We start from the raw sequence: 21471 nt of genomic DNA on the forward strand, positions 1-21471 counted from the left end.
CCAGCTACTTGGGAGGCTGAGGCAAGGGAATTGCTTGAATTCAGGAGGCAGAGATTGCAGTGAGCCGAGATTGCACCACTGCACTCCAGCCTGGTGACAGAGCAAGACTCCATCTCAAAAAATAAAAATAAAAAAAATAAAAATAAAAATAAATCTGGTTTCCCAGGCACACTATCTTCAGACAAAGTTTCAATTATTTGCATTGCAGAAAAATCAGTTTTTAAAATATATCATGTAAACCTACTGTCATTCATAGCTACCCAACAATTGTGTAGAATTGCAGATTGAACTAGTAAGAAGAAACAAAATGGAAAATAATTCAAGTTGTTCGTTGAAAGAATTAGACACCAGTGTTTTGGTATATTAACTTTTATTAATGTTGGTTATCATGGTTAATTAATTTAAAATTGTGGTTTATTAATATTTTAAGTTACTCTCATATTATATTTTATTAATTTTTTCTTATTTAAAAAGCTCGTCTCTGCCACTTACTGTGTGACCTGGGCAAGTCAGTTTACCTCTAAGAGCCTCAAGTTTCCCCATTCATAAAGTGGAAATATAAATACAAAGCTTGCAGAAATGTCAGGAAAATAAATAAATTAAATGCTAAATAGTCAATGAGGGATATTAGGCAAAGGCCAGTTTTGGTGGCATTTTAACCTATGGAGACTCAGTGCCTCTGTGTGTCCCATTATCACCTCCAAGACATCCTGGCAACACCACTGCTTGAGACTAGCCAGCAGGGAGGCCCAGGACACCTGCCACCTGATACAGTGGCTCCTGCTCTCTACTGGCTTCTTGTGAACACTACTGGGCTCTTACCTACCTATCTTGAAGCCTCTATGGACAAAAAAGAGGCCAAAAGAGGAATGGCACAATGGTATCAACTCAAACACGTGAGCCTGGCACGGTGGCTCACGCCGGTAATTCCAGCACTTTGGGAGGCAGAGGCGGGTGGATCACTTGAGTTCAGGAATTTGAGACCAGCCTGGCCAACATGGGAAAACCCTGTCTCTACTAAAAATACAAAAATCAGCGGGGTGTGGTGGCCGGGCGCCTGTAATACCAGCTACTTGGGAGGCTGAGGCAAGAGAATCACTTGAACCCGGGAGGCAGAGGTTGCAATGAGCCGAGATTGTGCCACTGCACTCCAGCCAGAGCAACAGAGTGAGACTCTGTCTCAAAAAAAACAACCAAACAACAACAAAAAGGTGTGAGAAGGGTGGGATAGGAGCTAAAAGATGTAGCCTCCTTGTTAAGGCAGAGCGTAAAATCACCACACAGAGGACGGAACTCTGGGCCCCTAACTAGTGCTGCTCCAAGAACTGACTGGGGGAGGCAAAAGGTTCTGGGCAGCAAGGCAGGCTTTTTGTTCTTTTCAGTATCAGAAAATTTCAATCCAAACAATGGTAGCTACTCAAACTAGACGTTTTGAAGTTATATTTAGTTTAAACTTTTCTATTTAGAAAATAAACCCTAATATTTATGAACTCTAAATGACAAAATAAGTATACGAATTCACATAGGATATTCTTAACCAAAAACATTAAACCTGAATTTGATCATAAGAAAATAATTAGGCCAGGCACTGTGGCTCACACCTATAATCCCAGTACTTTGGGAGGCTAAGGTGGGAGGATCGCTTGAGCCCAGGAGTTTGAGACCAACCTGGGCAACATAGTGAGACCCTGTCTCTACAAAAAATAAGCAAAATTAGCCAGGTGTGGTGGGTATGCACCTTGGTCCCAGACACTCAGGAGGCTGAGGTGGGAGGACTGCTTGAGCCCTAGAGGTTGAGGCTTCAGTGAGCCAAAATCAAAATTGTGCCACTACACTCCAGCCTGGAAGACACAGCAAGACCCTCCCTCAACAAAATAATTTTAAAAATAAAAAAAAAAAAGATAGAGGAACTTTCTTAGATTGAAAGATATTAAAGAAAAATAACAATTATTTGCAATATGTATGTCAACCTTGATTGATTACTGGAGTGAAAAAAAAAACTACATAAAGTGCTCTCTAAATAGTTGGGAAAATTTGAATATGGAATATATTAGATGAAATTGTTAATTTTTTAGGTATAAAACTGGTAAGGTGATTATGTAGAAAAATGTCTTTATTTTAGGGTATGTCAAGTTATAACACCAAAAAGAAACTAGGGGTGAAGTGTCATGATGTTTGCAACTTATTTTCAAATGGTTTAGCAAACAAGATATATTTAAAAAGTTATAATATTTTATATAGAAACACATACAAAGAGAGGAGAGAGAAAGCAAATGTGACACAATATTAACAATGATTAATATTGTGGTGAAAGATATATAGATGTTCATTGTACCATTCTTTTAACTTCTCTGTAAGTTTGGAAAACTATAATTAAAAAGTTGGGAGAAGTTATATCTATATGCTCCTCTTAAAATATTATATGAAGATAAGCACTATCATTATTATTATTATTTTTAGAGACAGGGTCTCATTCTGTCACCCAGGCTGCTCACTGCAACCTCAAACTCTCCCAGACTCAAGTGATCCTTCCACCTCAGCCTCCCATGTGGCTGGGATTATAGGCAAGTACTACCATGCTGGGCTAATTTTTTTTTTGTTTGTAGAAATGAGGTCTTGCTATGTTGCCCAGGCTGGTCTCAAACTCCTGGCCTCAAGTGATCCTCCTGCCTCAGCCTCCCGAAGTGCTGGGATAACAGGAGTGAACCACCGTACCCAGCTAGTATTATCTTTTCATTTCATTTTCCAGTTGAGTATATTATTGGCTACATTTGTATATTGCACAATTGTTCATTTTTTAAAAACCAATATTTTGTTTTGTTCTGTTGTCTACAATAAGGAGAATTCAGATGATAAACTTACAACCAATCATGGCCAAGTCCACTTGAGGAATTGTCTCTGTAGATTCATCTGTAGACTCTCTAATAAGGAGTTTTATGGCCGTATGTTTCGTGTTTCCCCTGATGTGCCCTGTTACTGTTCCTCTTGCCGTGGTGTTTCTTCCTGTGGCAAACATTTCCTTTACCATTTTTCTTAGCAGCTTGCACTTTCATCCACTGCTTAACAATATGGTTGTGCGGGCTGACACAGATTCTTCTGCGCTTGACATGAAGGCTGTTAGAAAAGGAAGCAAAAGAAAGTCACTGATATAAAACATATATAAATAATCACTTAGTGACTTACATGCAGCTCCCACTTTGGGACACTGTATTCCTAGAGACTAAATTCAGACTAAATTTCTGAATTCAGTGTAGAAATGAAGTGAATTCTAAAGCTGAGTACCACAAGGTTCAATTTTGACTTTCAAACACTGCTGCCTGTGGGTCCTCAGATATCAGCAGAGAGTATTAAAAGAAAGAGGAGAAGAAGAAGGAATTTGTTGAGGAACAGGAGAAGGAGAAAAGAAAGGAGAAAAAAGAGGAAGAAGAAAAGGAAGAAAAGAGACAATAATAAAAACCAAGTGAACCCAACAAAACCAATTCATCCTCACAGCCCATCTCAAACACATCCTTAAGGTTTGTTTAAGGTTTTTCTGATCCGTAAGGATTTGTAGATTCTCTCAGCTAGATGCCGTCTTTTTTCCCCTCTGATTCTCCACGGTGAGAGTTATCTCTTTTCTGGCACTTAGTTTATTCCGTCTTTTATCTGAGTACTTGTCTCATCTTTCCTACTGGAGTTATGCTCCTTGAAGGAGGAATAATCTAGAAGTGTCTTGAAAACGCCTTATTCAAAACTTAAACTAATTTAAAACTTAAACTTAATTTAAAACTTAAATTAACAAAACAAAACTAAGATATTCTAGGCATTTGTTAACATTTTAATATGATATAGATCTATGCCACAGTTCGGAATGTGCTTTCATTTTCATTTTTCTTTTCTTTTCTTTTTTTTTTTTTTTTTTGGTGATATGAAGTTTCGCTCTTGTCACCCAGGCTGGAGTGCAATGGCGTGATCTCAGCTCACTGCAACTTCCGCCTCCCGGGTTCAAGTGATTCTTCTGCCTCAGCCTCCCAAGTAGCTGGGATTACAGGTGTGCACCACCACACCCGGCTAATTTTTGTATTATTAGTAGAGATGGGGTTTTACCATGTTGGCCAGGCTGGTCTTGAACTCCTGAACTCAGGTGATCCACTCGCCTCAGACCCCAAAGTGCTGGAATTACAGACATGAGCCACTGCACCTGGCTCATTTTCATTTTTCTATATGAAGTTTTCACAGTGGGCTGGGAGAATGCTATAGCATGCACAGTTTCTGGTAACTAGAAGAATTTTTTTTGTTGAAAAAGATATTGGTGACTTCTAATTTCCCCATGAGGGGTCATCAGCTCTTACAAAATGTCACAAATCCTGCTGGCTCTACATATACAATATTTCTGTATCCAGATAAATTGGAACTCCTGACTCTTATTCAGGGAAAAAACAGAGGTGGGGTAGAGAGTAAGCTGCTATTTTTCTAGATGACCCAAGCTGAATCTTTTTCAGCTAATGTAGGGACTCCTGAAATGGGAGAAAAGTGGGGAGAATGGGGGGAAAGTTACAAATGAGCTTTAACATAATAAAGCCAGCATTTGGGGAATATTAGTTTGAAAGAAGTGGAGCATCTTAATAAGAGAACAATATATTCCCTATGTGTATTAGATAGTCTTAAAAAAAAACAACAGCCTAATTCTCACTATGGTCAGTTGGTTTGCTATCATAGGAGAAAACGTGTCTGTAGCACTGCTGCGTAGGAAACAAAAACAAACAAACAAAAAACTGGCACTGAAGCTCCTACCCTTTCCAAAGGACTACAACTCTTGCCTCTCCCTGTGATGTCAGAAAGAAACTGAGCAGATAAAAATTTTAGTGACATGCAGGCTGGGCACAGTAGCTCACGCCTATAATCCCAACACTTTGGGAGGCCGAGGCAGGAAGATCACCTGAGGTCGGGTGATCGAGACCAGCCTGGCCAACGTGGTGAAACCCCGTCTCTACTACTAAAAATACAAAAATTAGCTGGGCATGGTGGCATGCACTTGTAATCCCAGCTACTTGGGAGGCTGAGGTAGGAGAATCATTTGAACCCGGTAGGCGGAGGTTGTAGTGAGCTGAGATCGTGTCACTGCACTCCAGCCTGGAAACTCTGTCTCAAAAAGAAAAAAAAAAGATTTCTGTGACGCGCACATAAGCCCATAAGTTACACAGGAAAGACCTAGGATTCAAGTCCATTATAAAAATAAGAGAGATGGGATTCAGGGAGGGGCATTGGCACCGGGGCTGAAGGAGAGAACCAGATGGAAGAGATATAGACAGAGGATTCAGAAAGGTGGAGGACCATAGGAAAACAGGCAACAACTAGCATGTGGGCTTTTTCAAAGACTTGCTGGTGAGGCAACCTCTCAATGTAATTTCAATTGGGGAAAAAAATCAGCTACCAGAATACAGCTCCCAAATCTGAGATCCTATGATGTTTTAGAATCCTAAAGTTTAAAAACTTCTTAAATCTCTACTTGGATCCCATGTATTTTCCACCAGGATAGAAAGAGATGAAGTAATGCTGGAAAGGGGGCTGGCCTATTCCACATTCCTTTCCCTACTCGCAGTTCCACAGTATTCTGATGGGCACCAATCTCCACCTTCCCAATGGTGAGTTTGTAGGTGGAGAGTTTTGACTGTAAGAAATCCTGAGGCCAATCCCCTGATTTTTTTTTTTCTTAACCCTCAGGAGGATAGCTGGAGATAGACTGATGGATGTAAAGGGGTGGCCCTGCCATAGAGATTATACCTTTAATATCCCTTAAGCTTTATTTCTTTACCCATTCCTCTAAACACAACAAGTGCCTCACAACCACATCTGAAAAACTACTCAAGCCTTCCAGATAATTCTATTTAAAAACCTCAAATTTTCTCACAACAAAAAATGTCTGTTTGATTCAAGAATCCTCAGGCCTCTGCCCAACATAAACAACTTTTTTTTCTTTCTTTCTTTTTTTTGTTTTTTAAGACGGAGTTGCCCAGGCTGGAGTGCAGTGGCACGATCTTGGCTCGCTGCAACCTCCGCCTCCTGGGTTCACACCATTCTCCTGCCTCAGCCTCCCGAGTAGCTGAGACTACAGGTGCCTGCCACCACGCCCGGCTAATTTTTTTGTATTTTTAGTAGAGATGGGGTTTCACCGTGTTAGCCAGGATGGTCTCGATCTCCTGACCTCGTGACCCGCCCGCCTCAGCCTCCCAAAGTGCTGGGATTACAGGCATGAGCCACCGTGCCTGGCCATGATAAACAACCTTTTATTGTATTTATGTTCAGAAACATCCAGAAGCTCATTAATGAAGTCACTGTAGAGGAGTTTGAACAAGAAAACTGCTGTCTCAGGCATCAAAAACTACAATGACCATTTATAAGGTATGAAACAAAGGACCTATTTCTAGGCAGAAAAGAAAAAGAAGCCTAGTAAGTTAACTGTATGTTGATTTATATTAATTAATTGTTATTAGTAATACATGCTACTTGGGAATTACATTTCCAGTGTTAGCAATGCTTTCTGCATCTTAAACACTTTCTCAAATCTTAAAGTCTTTATACCCAGTCAGGGATAAGGGACTACATTTTAGATAAGTAAAGACATGCTCCATAATAAACTAATCTGAAAACAAGAGAATCTTTATCTATTTATGTTGAACATCAGGAAACAGAACAGATAGGATCTGTAATTTATGGTTAAAAAATACTACAGAGTTGAATTTAATTTTATTTGAGATTAGGTCATAACAACTCTGTATTTTTCAGCTTTCTTAGCACAGAGAGGTCAATTTACAAATTGTGCTTGAATAAAGTAAATATTTTTAGATCCAACTGATTGGCTTCCTAGCTCCTCTTTAATTAAAATTGAGTCCTTTTGAAAATGAAGACTTATGTTACTGATTATATTTTCCCTTATCACAGCGAAACATCATTTCTGTTCTTATGCCTTTTTCAGATCTCTGACACCTGCTTATCCCAAAGAAACATCCCTGAAAATCCTGTTACCAATACCTTCCCTGGATAACCTCCAGTCTCTTATACACCCACAGAAACTTCCTCTGTTTTTTTTCTTCAAGCCTTTCTGGGAGTCCTACTGGAGCCCTCACAAGCTTCAAGCTTCAAGTCTGAGGTGATATATGCCAATGAGCTGGAAGGAATTGAGAGGAGTTGAAAATTTGGAGTTTCTCAGAGCAACTGGAGCAGGTTCAGACAGATTTAGTGCAGCTGTGTCCACTCAACACAAATATCCAGCTGTTTCTAACTACCTAGAGCATTGCCCATGCATTGTCTATGAACTTTTTAGTTTCCAACTATTACCAACAATATTCTTTAAGATTAAATAAAAGACTGGTAGAATCTCGGCCAGACATGTACCAAGGAATTTTTCAAAGAAGTTGGGAACTTGGAGCACCCCTCAGAATCCTCATTGGTATGTAGCCCCTGGAGTGCCACGGGTGATGCTGGTTCCCAATGACTAAACCACCTGAGCCAATGGAGCCACGTGGTGGCTTGAACTGAGGAGATGCTGAGAAAATTCTCAGTCTTCTCCCTTCTCCCACAAAGACACTCATGCTTAATACAAGTTTGGATCAAGAATTGTTTCCTCCCCTACATCTGACCCTGAGTGTGATCTTTAAACTTTATTCAATCTCAGAACCTTTGAGAATCTTATAAAACCTATGGACCTTCTAAAAATGCTCACAAGTTCATACACAAAAATTTCAGGAAGTTCATAGCCCCTAACCTGATGAAAGTCTATCAACAGACATCTTACAAACTCTTCCTCTGAACTTTTAAGAACACTTATCTTGGAGCAGTTTTTCCTCAAAATTGAATAATGGATAAATCCCTTCTGAAAAGGGGGAAAATATATTTCAAGTTCCAGAGATCATCTCAAATCATTAAGATGATCTGCAGAACCCAGCTGGATAAAGAGTCCCCTCGAGACTCTAGGCAGACAGAACCCATTTTGTCACCACTGCATCCCCAGCATATAGAACAGTGCTTGGCGCATAATTGTTAATTCATAAATATTTGTTGAATTCACTGTGAAAGAATAAGGTTTCTGAGTGACTCAGGAGCTCAGGCATAAGCAATGGGTTTATTTATAGCCCAAAGAAAGGAGCACCAAATGACCCACTAGCATCACCTGGAGCCACAAATGGTGTTAAACCAGCATGCCAGGGAGATGCCTGATACTCGCATGCAGTAGAGTTTGGAGAGGGCATTTTATGGTTAGTCCCACCACTGCTTTAGAATGACATTGGAGGTATACAGTGTTCTGAACTAAGAGACCTGGGTTCACATCCTGTTTCTGCAATTCATGAGCTGTACACAAGTGAACTGTGTAACCTGAGTCACAGCTTTCTCCTGTGTATGATTGGGAGATCATTTATGCTTTCCTCACAGCATTGTTGTCAGAATCCAGATTTACTAAATACCAATGCAGTTCAGATGTTAGAGCCTCCACAGAGATGTTAAGTACATATACAAACAAAGCTTTTAATAACTGAGCCAGGGGCAGGGGTGGGAGGCTTCACCATGAATCAACACCACAGAATCAAAAGCAGAGATTGGATTGGCATTTGTGATTGGATTGCATATAGCACTGCGACAGGTACAGATCTTTCCACGCTTCTTTTTGAATCTTTTGTTTTTCTTTGCCTTTTTGTTGTTGTGGTGGTGGTGGTTTTTTGACACAGGATTTAACTCTGTCACCCAGGTTGGAGTGCACCGGCATGATCACGGCTCACTGCAGCCTCGAACTGGGCTCAATGATCCTCCCATCTCAGCCTCCCAAGTAGCTGGGACTACAGGTGCATGCCACCACGCCTGGCTAGTTTTGAAGTTTTTTGTAGAGATGGGGTCTCGCCATGTTGCCCAGGCTGGTCTTGAACACCTGGGCTCAAGTGATACCCCTGCCTTGGCCTCCCAAAGTGCTGGGATTACAGGCATAAACCACCACACCCGGCCTACCTTTTTGAACCTTATAATATGCTCCTGATGAATTCATAAAGTAGAAATGACAGCAACCCATGTACTGGAAAAGGTTAAAAGCCATGAAATATAACAGAGTTATCTTTTGTTTGGGGTTTTGTTTTGCTTGGGAAAGTCATGAACACTTTTTGGTGACGGGGAGAATTCAGTCCTAACCACAGCACTACAGGGTGGAAGTAGATGGTGTGCTGGTATGGGGCTCAGGACATCTTTGGACAGAGAGACTATGAATTTACTCCAGGGAGCCTGGGGCCTAACGGACAGAATATTTACTTTTCCCTCCCTTGTTTGGATGACTGTTTGTATGTTGTAATCATGCAAAGCCTTTCCAACCTATTATTCGTTGGTCAGGGAAATAATCACTGTGCAGGTTTAGACCTCCCGGCTGAAAGGCACTCACATGACAGCAGCCAAGTCACAATCCCCATCAGCTCTCTGGATGCGACACATATTCACTCTTTCCAGGAGCCTTCTGGAAATATGATGTGAAACCTCCGTGCAACAGCTGGAGGCAATGGGAAGTATGGCTAAAAGAAGAAAAGAAAGAAAATGTTAAATCTTACAGTTTATAGAACACTGGCATTGTTCTCATTTTGAAGATTTCAGAGAAACAGAATGTTAATCCACACAAACAAGGGGCAAACATGGCTTTGTGAATACAGACTTGGGGCAGGACGTGTTCCCACTTTCTGGACTTTAAGCTGTATTTGTGAAAGAGAAAATGTAAATTTAGGCAAAGACACAAAACAAGTGAAAGAGATGAAAAGAGTTACAGACAAGGATTCTGGTGGTACTGCAGACTGATCAAAGATGAAAAGAGTGAGGTCAACACGGTGTTTCATGCATTTTGGAACTGGAAAAGCATCATTCGTTCAGCAAACATTTACTGATTGCCCATTCTGTGACAGGCCCTGAGCTCTGCATTCAAAGTTGAAATAAACAAGGCATAATCTGTCCTTGTGATGCTTAATAGTCCAGTGGGAGGCAGGCCATAATAATCCCAACACAGAAAAATAAGTGTTAAAGAGTTATGTTCAAAGTGTTATGGGATTATACATGAAAGAAGCCAGATTCAAAAGGCCATACTGTGTGATTCCCTTTATATGAAAGATCCAGAATGCGCAAATTCATAAAGACAGAAAGTAGATTAGTAGTTGCCAGGGGCTGGGGGGCTAAGGGATGGAGAGGGTCGAATGAAAGGAGGGGACAGGGAGTGACTGCGAACAGATACAAGATCTCTTTTTGGAGTGATGAAAATGTGCTGGAATTAGATATTGGTGATCACACAATTCTGTGAATATATTGAAGACCACTGAATTTTATACTTTAAAATGGAGAATTTTATGGTGTGTGAATACTGGTTGTTCCTACATTTATTAATGCATTTATTTCCTAAAACTAATTGTTTCTTTCTTTAGCTATGCTGTGCCGCCTAAATCAAACTCTTAATATCCTGAACAAGGTATTGGGTTTATCCACGTATCCACCCATTCATTCACTCATCTCACTATGTGTGAATCACTACGCTAGACCCTGAATGTAGAAAAATGAAGGGTTACTAGCCTCAAAGATTAGCTGTGACCCAAGCAAGTCTAATAGGAAACGTACTTTCAGAAGCATGGTAGCAATTAAGAATCACAAGAAAATCTGTGTGTTTAGGAGTTTGAGTTATCTGAGTGCTGATATCAATTCAAACAGTCTTTTTTTTTTTTTTTTTTTGAGACGGAGTCTCGCTCTGTCCCCCAGGCTGGAGTGCAGTGGCGCAATCTTGGCTCACTGCAAGCTCCGCCTCCCGGGTTCACGCCATTCTCCTGCCTCAGCCTCTCCGAGTAGCTGGGACTACAGGCGCCCGCCACCACGCCCGGCTAATTTTTTTGTATTTTTAGTAGAGACGGGGTTTCACCGTGGTCTCGATCACCTGACCTCGTGATCCGCCCGCCTCGGCCTCCCAAAGTGCTGGGATTACAAGCGTGAGCCACCGCGCCCGGCCAATTCAAACAGTTTTAAGCCACAAGAGTACCGGGGGCCTATATATACTTAGTAAACTGGATTGCATTTCTCAAATATTAATATAAACGTAGGATGGGCTCAGCTGGAGATCACTTGATCTGAGTCAGATTAACTATAAAAAGGCAGAAGCAGGCCAGCATTTATTACGTTAGTAGGTGCAACTAGCGCCCTCCAGAGGAAGCAGAAAATATAAGAGGCCAGGAAACAACTTTGGAGAGAACACGGGAAGTTAGGCAATGGAGAATGTAAACTGGGTAGTTCCGAATAGGGCAACTGTAAAATTATGTTAGATAACATCGCCCCCTAGAGGTTCCCTCCTGCAGCCTCCTGTCAGAATAGTTGCATTTTAAAAAAGCCATCAGCTACTTCCCTTTATTTCAATTATGACTCCAGCATTTCTATATAGGAGAGATTTTGGTGTGTCAGGCTGAAAAAGATGATTATGTGACATTTCTTCAGCATTTACATAGTTTTGTTCAGATGAGATACTGAACAATGGTTGTTGGAGAGGTCGTCGGGGAGGCAAGCTGATAAGAGATCGGGGAGGCCAAAACCTGTCTGCAAAGACCACCTTGGTCAGGTATATATTGGAAAATAACCAGCTTATGTTCCAGAATTGGAGTTCACACAAACACAAACCTGTATGATGGAGAAGGGGTTCCCCCGAAGAGAAATATGTGACTATTACTGAAAATAAGAGAAGTCTTGCAGAGTGGGCTTAATAAAGCAGCGGAGTCCAGAGGTATGAACGAGCAAGGATCTGAGGTATAATGCAAGACTTTGCCTGATCCACCCCCAACCGCTTCCCTAACCCCTCCTACAGGTGCTCCCTTTGCTTTGGGAAGGACAAAGCCCAACAGATCCACCTGGGAATTTCTCTGAAAAGTGATTTGTGAGATCAGCAGATGCGTTTTCCAGCTGGCCTGAGAAGCAAGCACTGAGGTCAGCTCTCTGGAGAAGTGGGCAACCACCAGTGGGTTTCAAATGGATCCAGAGCAGCTGCCCAACAGAGGAACCACAAAACTGGGAGTAAGGGTTCTGATTATGCAAGGGATCATCCCTCCTACACTATCAGACCAACTTCCCCCAGACTTTTAGAGGGAAAGTACCCTTCTCCAGGACCCATTATTTGAGAATTGTCAAGAATATTTGGATTGAGAAATCCTGCAGCAACTCTGTAATTACTGCCAGGCAAGAAAGTGGGGACCCAGCCGGGCGCGGTGGCTCAAGCCTGTAATCCCAGCACTTTGGGAGGCCGAGGCGGGCGGATCACGAGGTCAGGAGATCGAGACCATCCTGGCTAACATGGTGAAACCCCGTCTCTACTAAAAAAATACAAAAAATTAGCCGGGCGTGTTGGCGGGCGCCTGTAGTCCCAGCTACTTGGGAGGCTGAGGCAGGAGAATGGCATGAACCTGGGAGGTGGAGCTTGCAGTGAGCCGAGATCACGCCACTGCACTCCAGCCTGGGGGGACAGAGCAAGACTCCGTCTCAAAAAAAAAAAAAAAAAAAAAAAAAAAGAAAGTGGGGACCCAGAACATCACAATTTCTACTCACCGGCCAGTGAAGCCAGAGTATAGGAGTTCCATGGGTAGCATCTGATGTGTCTATGCAGTGAAGTGAAATCAGTACTTAAATCATATTTGAATCAGTTTGCTCTGGCATTTTTGAGACTGTATCAATCTCAAAATAAAATTAAAATAATGGTGTGCTTCTGTAGAGTGTGTGTCAAAGAAAGTAGAGGGAAAACATTTCTAACATAAGAGAAAATGTGGCAAGGGCTATGTGATAAACAGAATGGTATCTGGAACACTGAAAGGCAGAAGAGATAAATTACAGCGACTGGGGTCCATCTTTATCAGGGTGGCGGCATTTGAGCTGAAAATGTGAAACATGGATAGAATATGAATAGTGCAGTAAATATAGAGACAGTGGGTGCAAAGATACAAATGTGGAAAAAGGCAGATTCATGCAAATTTGGTTGGAATACAGAATTTATGAATGTAAGTTGTTGGAGGATGACATGAAAAGTATTTTGAGGCCAGACAGCTTTATATTTTATACCAGTAACACAAGTTCAGTAACCTCTTTCTATGGAAACTTTAAAAATCAAGACATGATAATTCACCTAAACTAATACTTCTGTGGAAATGTAGATGTGAATAAATAAATGACGACTTTACTACTATTCCTCTTTCCTTGTGAAACATTTCAACACAGACGAACTACCAAGAATAATAAAAATACCTATATACTCATCACCCAAATGTTATTTATGTTAAATCTTTTCCATATTTGCCTTCAGTCTTATTTTTAAGTAGCTGTTTCCAGTACTTTACTGTTACAAGCAAGGCTACAACAAACATCCTAATGATAACAGACATTTTTTGAGTTCTTACTGTGTGCCAGGCACTAGTGTAACTGCCATGTGTGAATTAATTTATATAATCTACACAGCAACTATATGCAGAAGGAAGTATATTAATCACCATTTTATAAATGGGTAATAATATGCAGAAAAACTACATGCCTTCCCCGAGATCACAGGGCCAAGAAATAAATAGTGGGGCTGGAATTTGAATACATACATTTTGGCACGTTTTAGACCTTTTGGTTATACTTTATTTGCTTTTCTAGATGTCTCCTTGGGGCTTGTGTGAGAATTTCTCTACAGCAGTGGTTCTCAAACTTTTATGTGTATCAAAATCAAATCCCTCTCTTACCTCAGGTTTCTGATTCAGTAAATCTGAGGGGAGGCTTGAACATTTGCATGTCTTATTATTTATTTGTTTAATTATTTTTGAGATGGAATCTTACTCTGTCACCAAGGCTGGAGTGCAGTGGCACGATCTCGGCTCATTGTAACCTCTGCCTCCTGGGTTCAAGAGATCCTCCTGCCTCAGCTTCCCATGTAGCTGGAATTAAAGGTGTGTGCCACCAAGCCTGGTTAATTTTTGTATTTTTAGTAGAGACGGGGTTTCACCATGTTGACCAGGCTGGTCTTGAACTCCTGACCTCAAATGATCTGCCTGCCTTGCCCTTCCAAAGTGCTGAGATTACAGGTGTGAGCCACCGTGCTGGGCCAATATTTGCATATCTAATAACTTCCCTGGTGATGCTGATACTGCTAGTCCTGGAACACACTTGGAGAACCACTGTTCTTGGAGAACAGATTTACACATGGAATTGCTAGGTTGTAGGATATATGCATCTTTAACTATATTTCATACCAGCAAATTGCTCTACAAAGTGATTATACCAATTTACACTCATACCTGCAGTTGATGAGAGTTCCATTTCTGCACATCCTCAACAACTTTTCATAATGTTTTAAAATATTGCCAATCTGATGGGGTTGAAATTGTACCTTAACGTGGCTTCATTTGTGTTCCCCTATTGGTAAGTTATTAATCATTCACATTTTCTCTTTGAATTGCCAAATCTTACTTTTGCCAGCTATTTTTTTACCTTGATTTTAAAAAAATTATTTATAAGAACTCATAAAATATTTGGGATACTAATCTCTTCTCAGTAATTAGAAAATATTTTCTCCCCCTTGGTAAGTGTATCTTTTAACTTTGACGTATTTCCTTACAGTTTGCTATTTATGTCTTATTTAGCAAATCCTCCCATAGTCAGATGTCATAAATATAACATAATAATAATTTTGTTTTAAAAAGCAAAGCTTTTTTACCCCTGTAATTTATTTTTTATAGATTGTGAGTCAGAAAAAAGGTTTTTGCATAAGAATACCTATTGTCTCAGAACTGTAGTGGTAAATGAAATTTTTTTCTCCATTTACAAAGGGCAAAGAAACCATTTCCCCCTTTATTCCACACTTTTAAAATGTATGTATTTTTTACTTAAAAAGTCTTTTCAAAAGAAGGGGGTCCTGCCATGTTGGCCAGGCTGGTCTCCAAGTCCTAGACTCAAGGGATCCGCCCACCTTGGCCTCCCCAAATGTTGGGATTACAGGCATGAGCCACCACACCCATCCCTTTCTTCCGTTTTTTTTTTTTTTCTTTTTTTCTGAGACAGAGTCTTACTCTGTTGCCCAGGCTGGAGTGCAGTAGCGCAATCTCGGCTCACTGCAACCTCCACTTCCTGGGTTCAAGCGATTCTCCTGCCTCAGCTTCCCAAGTAGCTGGGACCACAGGCGCCGGCCACCATGCCCAGCTAATTTTTGTATTTTTAGTAGAGGTGAGGTTTCACCACGTTGGCCAGGTTAGTCTTGAACTTCGACCTCAAATGATCCACCCACCTCAGCCTCCCAAAGTGCTGGGATTACAGGCGTGAGCCACCGCGCCTGGCCTCCTTTCCTCCATTCTTAAGATGAGGTTCTTTGAAGACATAGTGTATCTTAATCTTTACTTTTGGATTGAGATCAATCTCTACAAGGATTAAGCCCACTCTTCAGTTTTTGTAATAATAGCTATATATATCCAAGGCCAAGGGCCAAATAACCTCCAGATGTATTTTTAAAAACACCTGGATTTAGCTCAGGGTCTCTCACAAGACGTGTAGAAACTGTGACAAGGTGTGACCCTTTTATCTTTTGAGGAGGCGAGAAGTTATTCTTTCTTCTGCTATGCTATATAAAATTCTGTTCCAATTTCATAGTCACTTTTGTGCTGCCATACATGCTTGTAAATACGTTAATGCTTACTCAGTAATACTTTTTTTTTTCTCTTCTGTATTGGTAGAGAGGAATCTTTCATTGGCAGGATTGTTCTCTTTCCATAACAGAACCACCCCATCTCAATGATATGCAGACACTCCTTAAATCTTCAAGTTTACACATACACATAGGTCTGTTTCTGGGCTTTTTCTTCTGTCTCATGCTCTACTTATTGATCTCTGCATCAGTTCCACATGTCTCAACTAAGACACTTTTTTTTTTTTTTTTTTTTTTTTTTTTTTGAGACGGAGTCTCGCTCTGTCACCAGGCTGGAGTGCAGTGGCGCGATCTCGGCTCACTGCAGGCTCCGCCCCCCGGGGTTCACGCCATTCTCCTGCCTCAGCCTCCCGCGTAGCTGGGACTACAGGCGCCTGCCACCTCGCCCGGCTAATTTTTTGTATTTTTAGTAGAGACGGGGTCTCACCGTGTTAGCCAGGATGGTCTCGATCTCCTGACCTTGTGATCCGCCCGCCTCGGCCTCCCAAAGTGCTGGGATTACAGGCGTGAGCTACCGCGCCCGGCCTAAGACACTTTTTAATAAATCTCAAAACTTGATACAATAAGTCTCCCCACCCAATTTATTCTTCAAAATTGTCTTGGCTGTTCTTGATCCTTTACCTTTTAGATAAATTTTAGAATCAGTTTGCTCAGTTCTTTAAGAATTTCAGGAATTGTAGTTGGAATTGCACTAAATTTACAACTAAGATCTGAAATATATTGTCTTCCCATTCCTCAATATGGAATTATCTCTCTAGCTATTCAGATTTTCTTGGTCCTCCAAGATCTTTCTGAAGAAAATGATAAGATAATGTCGTATATCTTAGATCTATATTTAGGTACCTTATATATTTTGTTGTATTGTGAATGAACTTTTTAAAAATACTTTTTTCTAATTAGTTAATTTTTATGTATAAGAATTCTATTGATTAGGCCAGGCGCGGTGGCTCACGCCTGTAATCCCAGCGCTTTGGGAGGCCGAGGCGGGTGGATCACGAGGTCAGGAGATCGAGACCACGGTGAAACCCTGTCTCTACTAAAAATACAAAAAATTAGCCGGGCGCAGTGGCGGATGCCTGTAGTCCCAGCTACTCGGGAGGCTGAGGCAGGAGAATGGCGTGAACCCGGGAGGCGAAGCTTGCAGTGAGCCCAGATGGCGCCACTGCACTCCAGCCTGGGCAACAGAGCGAGACTCTGTCTCAAAAAAAAAAAAAAAAAAAAAAGAATTCTATTGATTATTTAATGTTGCTCTTGTATCCAGCAACCTTGCTGAATTTTTTTATTTGTATTAGTTTGGAGTAGATACTCCAGTTTTATAGGTAAATAGTCATTTTTCTCTCTTTCTTCTCAATTCCTGTGTAGGAAATAAAGGATTTTTCTTTTTTAAAATCTGTTACTTTGCTAAATGCCTAGAACAGTACCTAGTCCATTGAAAGTTCAATACATAACTTTAAATTGCTGTGGTGGATTAATCTATTTTATTCCTTGCCCTCCTGGGATAAACCATACTTATTCATAATATATTAATTTTTATATCTTGTATAAGATTTGCTATTTATTAAGATTTTTGCACCTCTGTTCATAATCTATACTTTTATACCCTGTATACCATCTATACCTTAATACCTATGTTTTGGGTATTAAGGGTATGTTAATCTCAACAATGCATTGGGTAGTTTTCTCTGTTCTTCCATCCTTTGAAAGAGTTTGTATAAGATAAAAATTTTCTGTTCCTCCAGTTTTTGGTAAAACTTCAAAAACTATCTAGGCCTGGTGTCTGAGGAAAGATGTTTAAGTTGGATTTGTTATTGGCTTACTTATATATATAAAATATATATATATATTTACATATATTTATATATTTATTATTTTTCCAAGAAATTGTTTATTTTATCCACAATTTCTACTTTATTCTCACAAAGTGTCATAGCTTTATCTCACTGTATTTGCAGTCATGACTCCTTTTTTAAATTCTTAGTGTTTGAAGTGAAGATTCCTGTGCAAAGTAATAGTTTAAAAGTTTGAGCCAGATGTGGTGGCTCATATAATCTATAATCCCAGTACTTTGGGAGACTGAGGTGGGAGGATTGCTTGAGGCCAGGAGTTTGGGACCAGCCTGGGCAACATAGTGAGACCCTGTCTCTACAAAAAATTTAAAAGATTAGCCAGGCGTTGTGGCCCACCTACTTGGGAGGCTAAGGCAGGGGAATCGCTTGAACCCAGGAGTTGGAGGCTTTGATCCTGCCATTGCATTACAGGAAAGAGGTCCCCATCCAGACCCCAAGAAAGGGTTCTTGGATCTCATGCAAGAAAGAATTTAGGGCCAGTCCGCAGTGCAAAGTGAAAGCAAGTTTATTACGAAAGCAAAGGAATAAAAGAATGGCTACTTCATAGAGCAGCCCTGAGGGTGGCTGGTTGCCCATTTTTATGGTTATTTCTTGATGATATGCTAAACAAGGAGTGGACTACTCATGCCTTCCCCCCGCCCTTTTTTTTTTTTTTTTTTTTTTGAACGGAGTATCGCTCTGTATCTCTCTGTTGCCCAGACTGGAGTGCAGTGGCACGATCTCTGCTCACTGCAAGCTCCGCCTCCCAGGTTCACGCCATTCTCCTGCCTCAGCCTCCCGAGTAGCTGGGACTACAGACGCCCGCCAACACACCCAGCTAATTTTTGTATTTTTAGCAGAGACGGGGTTTCACCGTTTTAGCCAGGATGGTCTCGATCTCCTGATCTCGTCATCCGCCCGCCTCTGCCTCCCAAAGTGCTGGGATTACAGGCGTGAGCCACCGCGCCCGGCCCATGCCTCCCCTTTTGAGACCAAATCGGGTAACTTCCTGACGTTGCCATGGCATTTGTAAACTGTCATGGCGCCGATAGGGAGTGTAGTAGTGAGGGCGACCAGAGATTACCCTTGTGGCCATTTTGGTTTTGGTAGGATTTAGCCGGCTTCTTCACTGCAACCTGTCTTATTAGCAAGGTCTTTTATGACCTGTATTTTGTGCTGACCTATCTCATCCTGTGACTTAGATGGGAATGCAACTTAGTAGGTTTCAGCCTCATTTTACCTAGCTCCTATTTTAAGATGGAGTTGCTCTGGTTCACTCGCCTCTGACAATTGCATTGCAGCCTGGGCGACAGAGACCTTGTCTCTAATAATAAATAAATGTTTGGCTCTAAGCTTAGAAACAAAGCATTCAACTCATGGGTTAAAGAGGAAACCACAAAATCTTATTCTGGAAAATAGTAAAAGTACTATTTATTATAATGGGTAGGATACAGTTCAATTTAGCCCTAAATGCATTTATTTAAAACACATACACGAAAAAAACGTGTGTTCAACTAAAAACCCGGAAAAGGAAAATCAGAGGAAACAAAGCACGAGGAAAAAAAAAAAAAAAGAAAAAGAAAAAAGAAAAGCACGACGTTATGGCGCTTTGCGGCTGTCGCGCTACTCGTATCTGTAGTCGTGGCTGCCGTGGACCAGGAGAAACTGAAGTGGAAAACAGTGGGCGGTAGCCGAAGCAGAGAGCAACGAAGAGCGCGGGAAGTGCAGAGCGACAGCAACAAGAAATGGGCGGCGCGGGACGTCGTTTACCTGGGCGACGTCCAGCCGCCCTTCCGGCCTCTGCGCGTGCGCAACCTGCTTGGCGCCACTGACCTGGTGAGGAGGCTTCTTTAAGGCCGTGGACGGTTCCTACTGGCGCGCGGAGAGGACCGGCGTGAAGAAGGTGCCAAAGTATAACAAGTACTACGCGAAGGGTAGGATGGAGTCCCAGGCAGCGCGTGACGGCCGGATGCCCAGACGCCCACGTCGCCGGCAAGCGCACGCCTGGACCCGGGGGAGCCGGCTGGGGCGTCCAGGACCACGCCTAGCCTACCGCGGGCTGCCCTTCACAGAGCTGCAGGAAAAAACTATTTGTATTGTGCGCGCATTCCCTAACCTTTACTAGTTTTTTTTTTTTTAATTGATCAGTCAGCTTTTGATGCGGGTATGTTAAAATCTCCCACTGTTATTGGGATTATGCCAGTTTTTTTTTTTCTTGCATTTCTGTCTACTTACGTGATATAACACTTGGGGTTATGTTTTCAGACGTCCAAGTACCCTCCTGGTCCACAGCCAGGATTAAAATGAGGCACGAGCCTCAGGTGCAGAATTTAAGGGACCGCCAACAGAACTCCGTAATGAAGATAAGCAATATTTGGATGCAATATTTTTAAAAATAAAAATTAATGCAAAAAAGTCTATAATTAGTAAAATGCTGCAATTTTAAATAAAAACAAAATCTGACTGCATTTTCACGACTCGATCACCTCTCTTGCCTCACAGGAGTCTGGGCCCTAGAGACAGCTTTTCTGTGAAGTGAACTTTTTTATCTTTCGGTTAAGATTCCTCTATTTCTACTATAACTTTTTGCTTAAGTCATATTTTTCTGTTACTGACATTGCTACACTAATCTTTTGGTTTGTATTCATTTATTCTCTTTTGCGTTTTTAAATCCTTTTTCTTTGCTTTTTATTCTTTCTGTTGGAAAGGTATTTTCTATATTTCCTTTATTAATATTTTTCTACTAAAAATTTAGGCTGAGTTGGGTCAAGAAAAAGCTCCCTTGGGAAAAATGTCTACAATATCTAGTACCGACATGTTTCTTTTTGAATCGTAGAAGTGTGCTATTTTACTAATTAAAGTGATTGTCACATCAGTAAAATTCTATAAGTATTTATAGGGTGCTGCCTGCATTGTATCAGTCTTTGTAACAGACGCCAAGTATATAAGAATTAGTAAGTCATAGTACCTGCCCTCAGGGCGCCTACAATTAGCAATTAGCAGACTTTTTTTTTTCTTTTTTTCCTTTAGATAGGATCTTGCTCTGTCACCCAAGCTGGAGTGCTGGAGTCCAGTGGTACAAACACAGCTAACTGCAGCCTTCACCTCCTGGCGTCAAGTGATCCTCTTGCCTCAGCCTCCCGTGTAGCTGGGACCACCGGTGCACACCACTATGCCCACCTAATTTCTTTATTGTTTTGTAGAGACGGGGTCTCACTTTGTGCCCAGGCTGAGCAGACATTTTTCTAACATTGTCTCATTGGACCTCTCTGCTGCATTTAACACTTACCCATTCCTTCCTTGAAAATTTCCATATTCCTAGTTACTAGTCTCTTCTAATTTTCTGAATAATGAGAAATTACGGCTGGGCACGGTGGCTCATGCCTGTAATCCCAGCACTTTGGGAGGCCGAGGCAGGAGGATCATGAGGTCAGAAGTTCAAGACCAGCCTGGCCAAGATGGTGAAACCCCATCTCTACTAAAAATACAAAAAAATTAGCCAGACATGGTGGCAGACGCCTGTAATCCCAGTTACTCAGGAGGCTGAGGCAGAGAATTGCTTGAACCCGGGAGGTGGAGGTTGCGGTGAGCCGAGATTGTGCCACTGCACTTCAGCCTGGGTGACAGAGAGAGACTCCATCTCAAAAAAAAAAAAAAAGAGAAATGACTTTCTCTGCCTCTTGAATGCATCCTCCTTTGCCCTCTCCTCAATAGTTAGCATTCTCAAAGTTCCATCCCTAACCTACTGCTCTTTTCTTTTCACATCTCATGTTTAAAATTTTCACTATGTCAGTAACTTCAAAATGTGTTTTTTAGCTCTACCCAAATATTCCGATGTCTATCCACCTGCTATTGAACATGCACTTGGATATCCCACAGGCACCCCAAACTCAACAGAGCCGCAACTAAAGACATCATCTCCTGCCACTTTAAATCTACTTCTGTTTTCCTTTTCTCATCTCA

The 21471-nt window shown here is 41.3% G+C and overlaps 1 protein-coding gene across 3 annotated transcripts in view; it reads right to left on the reverse strand.

Moving 5' to 3' along the window:
• Window positions 1–304: 304 nt before the first annotated feature.
• CCL28 (C-C motif chemokine ligand 28) overlaps window positions 305–21471 on the reverse strand; it is a 34315-nt gene continuing 13148 nt past the window's right edge. Inside the window, exons 1-3 of one of the 3 annotated variants that reach the window (XM_030813790.1) lie at window positions 19342–20527; window positions 9398–9524; window positions 305–3114 (exon numbers count right to left, since the gene is read on the reverse strand). In XM_030813790.1, coding sequence (XP_030669650.1) covers window positions 2922–3114; window positions 9398–9447 — 243 coding nt within the window. In that variant the 5' untranslated portion in view covers window positions 9448–9524; window positions 19342–20527 and the 3' untranslated portion in view covers window positions 305–2921. Of the gene's footprint in view, window positions 3115–5014; window positions 5113–9397; window positions 9525–19341; window positions 20528–21471 lie in introns of those variants that run through there. The other 2 variants (XM_012507854.2, XM_003277749.2) reach the window with 2 other exon arrangements.

Source organism: Nomascus leucogenys, chromosome 6, assembly GCF_006542625.1.
Source record: "Nomascus leucogenys isolate Asia chromosome 6, Asia_NLE_v1, whole genome shotgun sequence".
NCBI lineage: Eukaryota > Metazoa > Chordata > Mammalia > Primates > Hylobatidae > Nomascus > Nomascus leucogenys.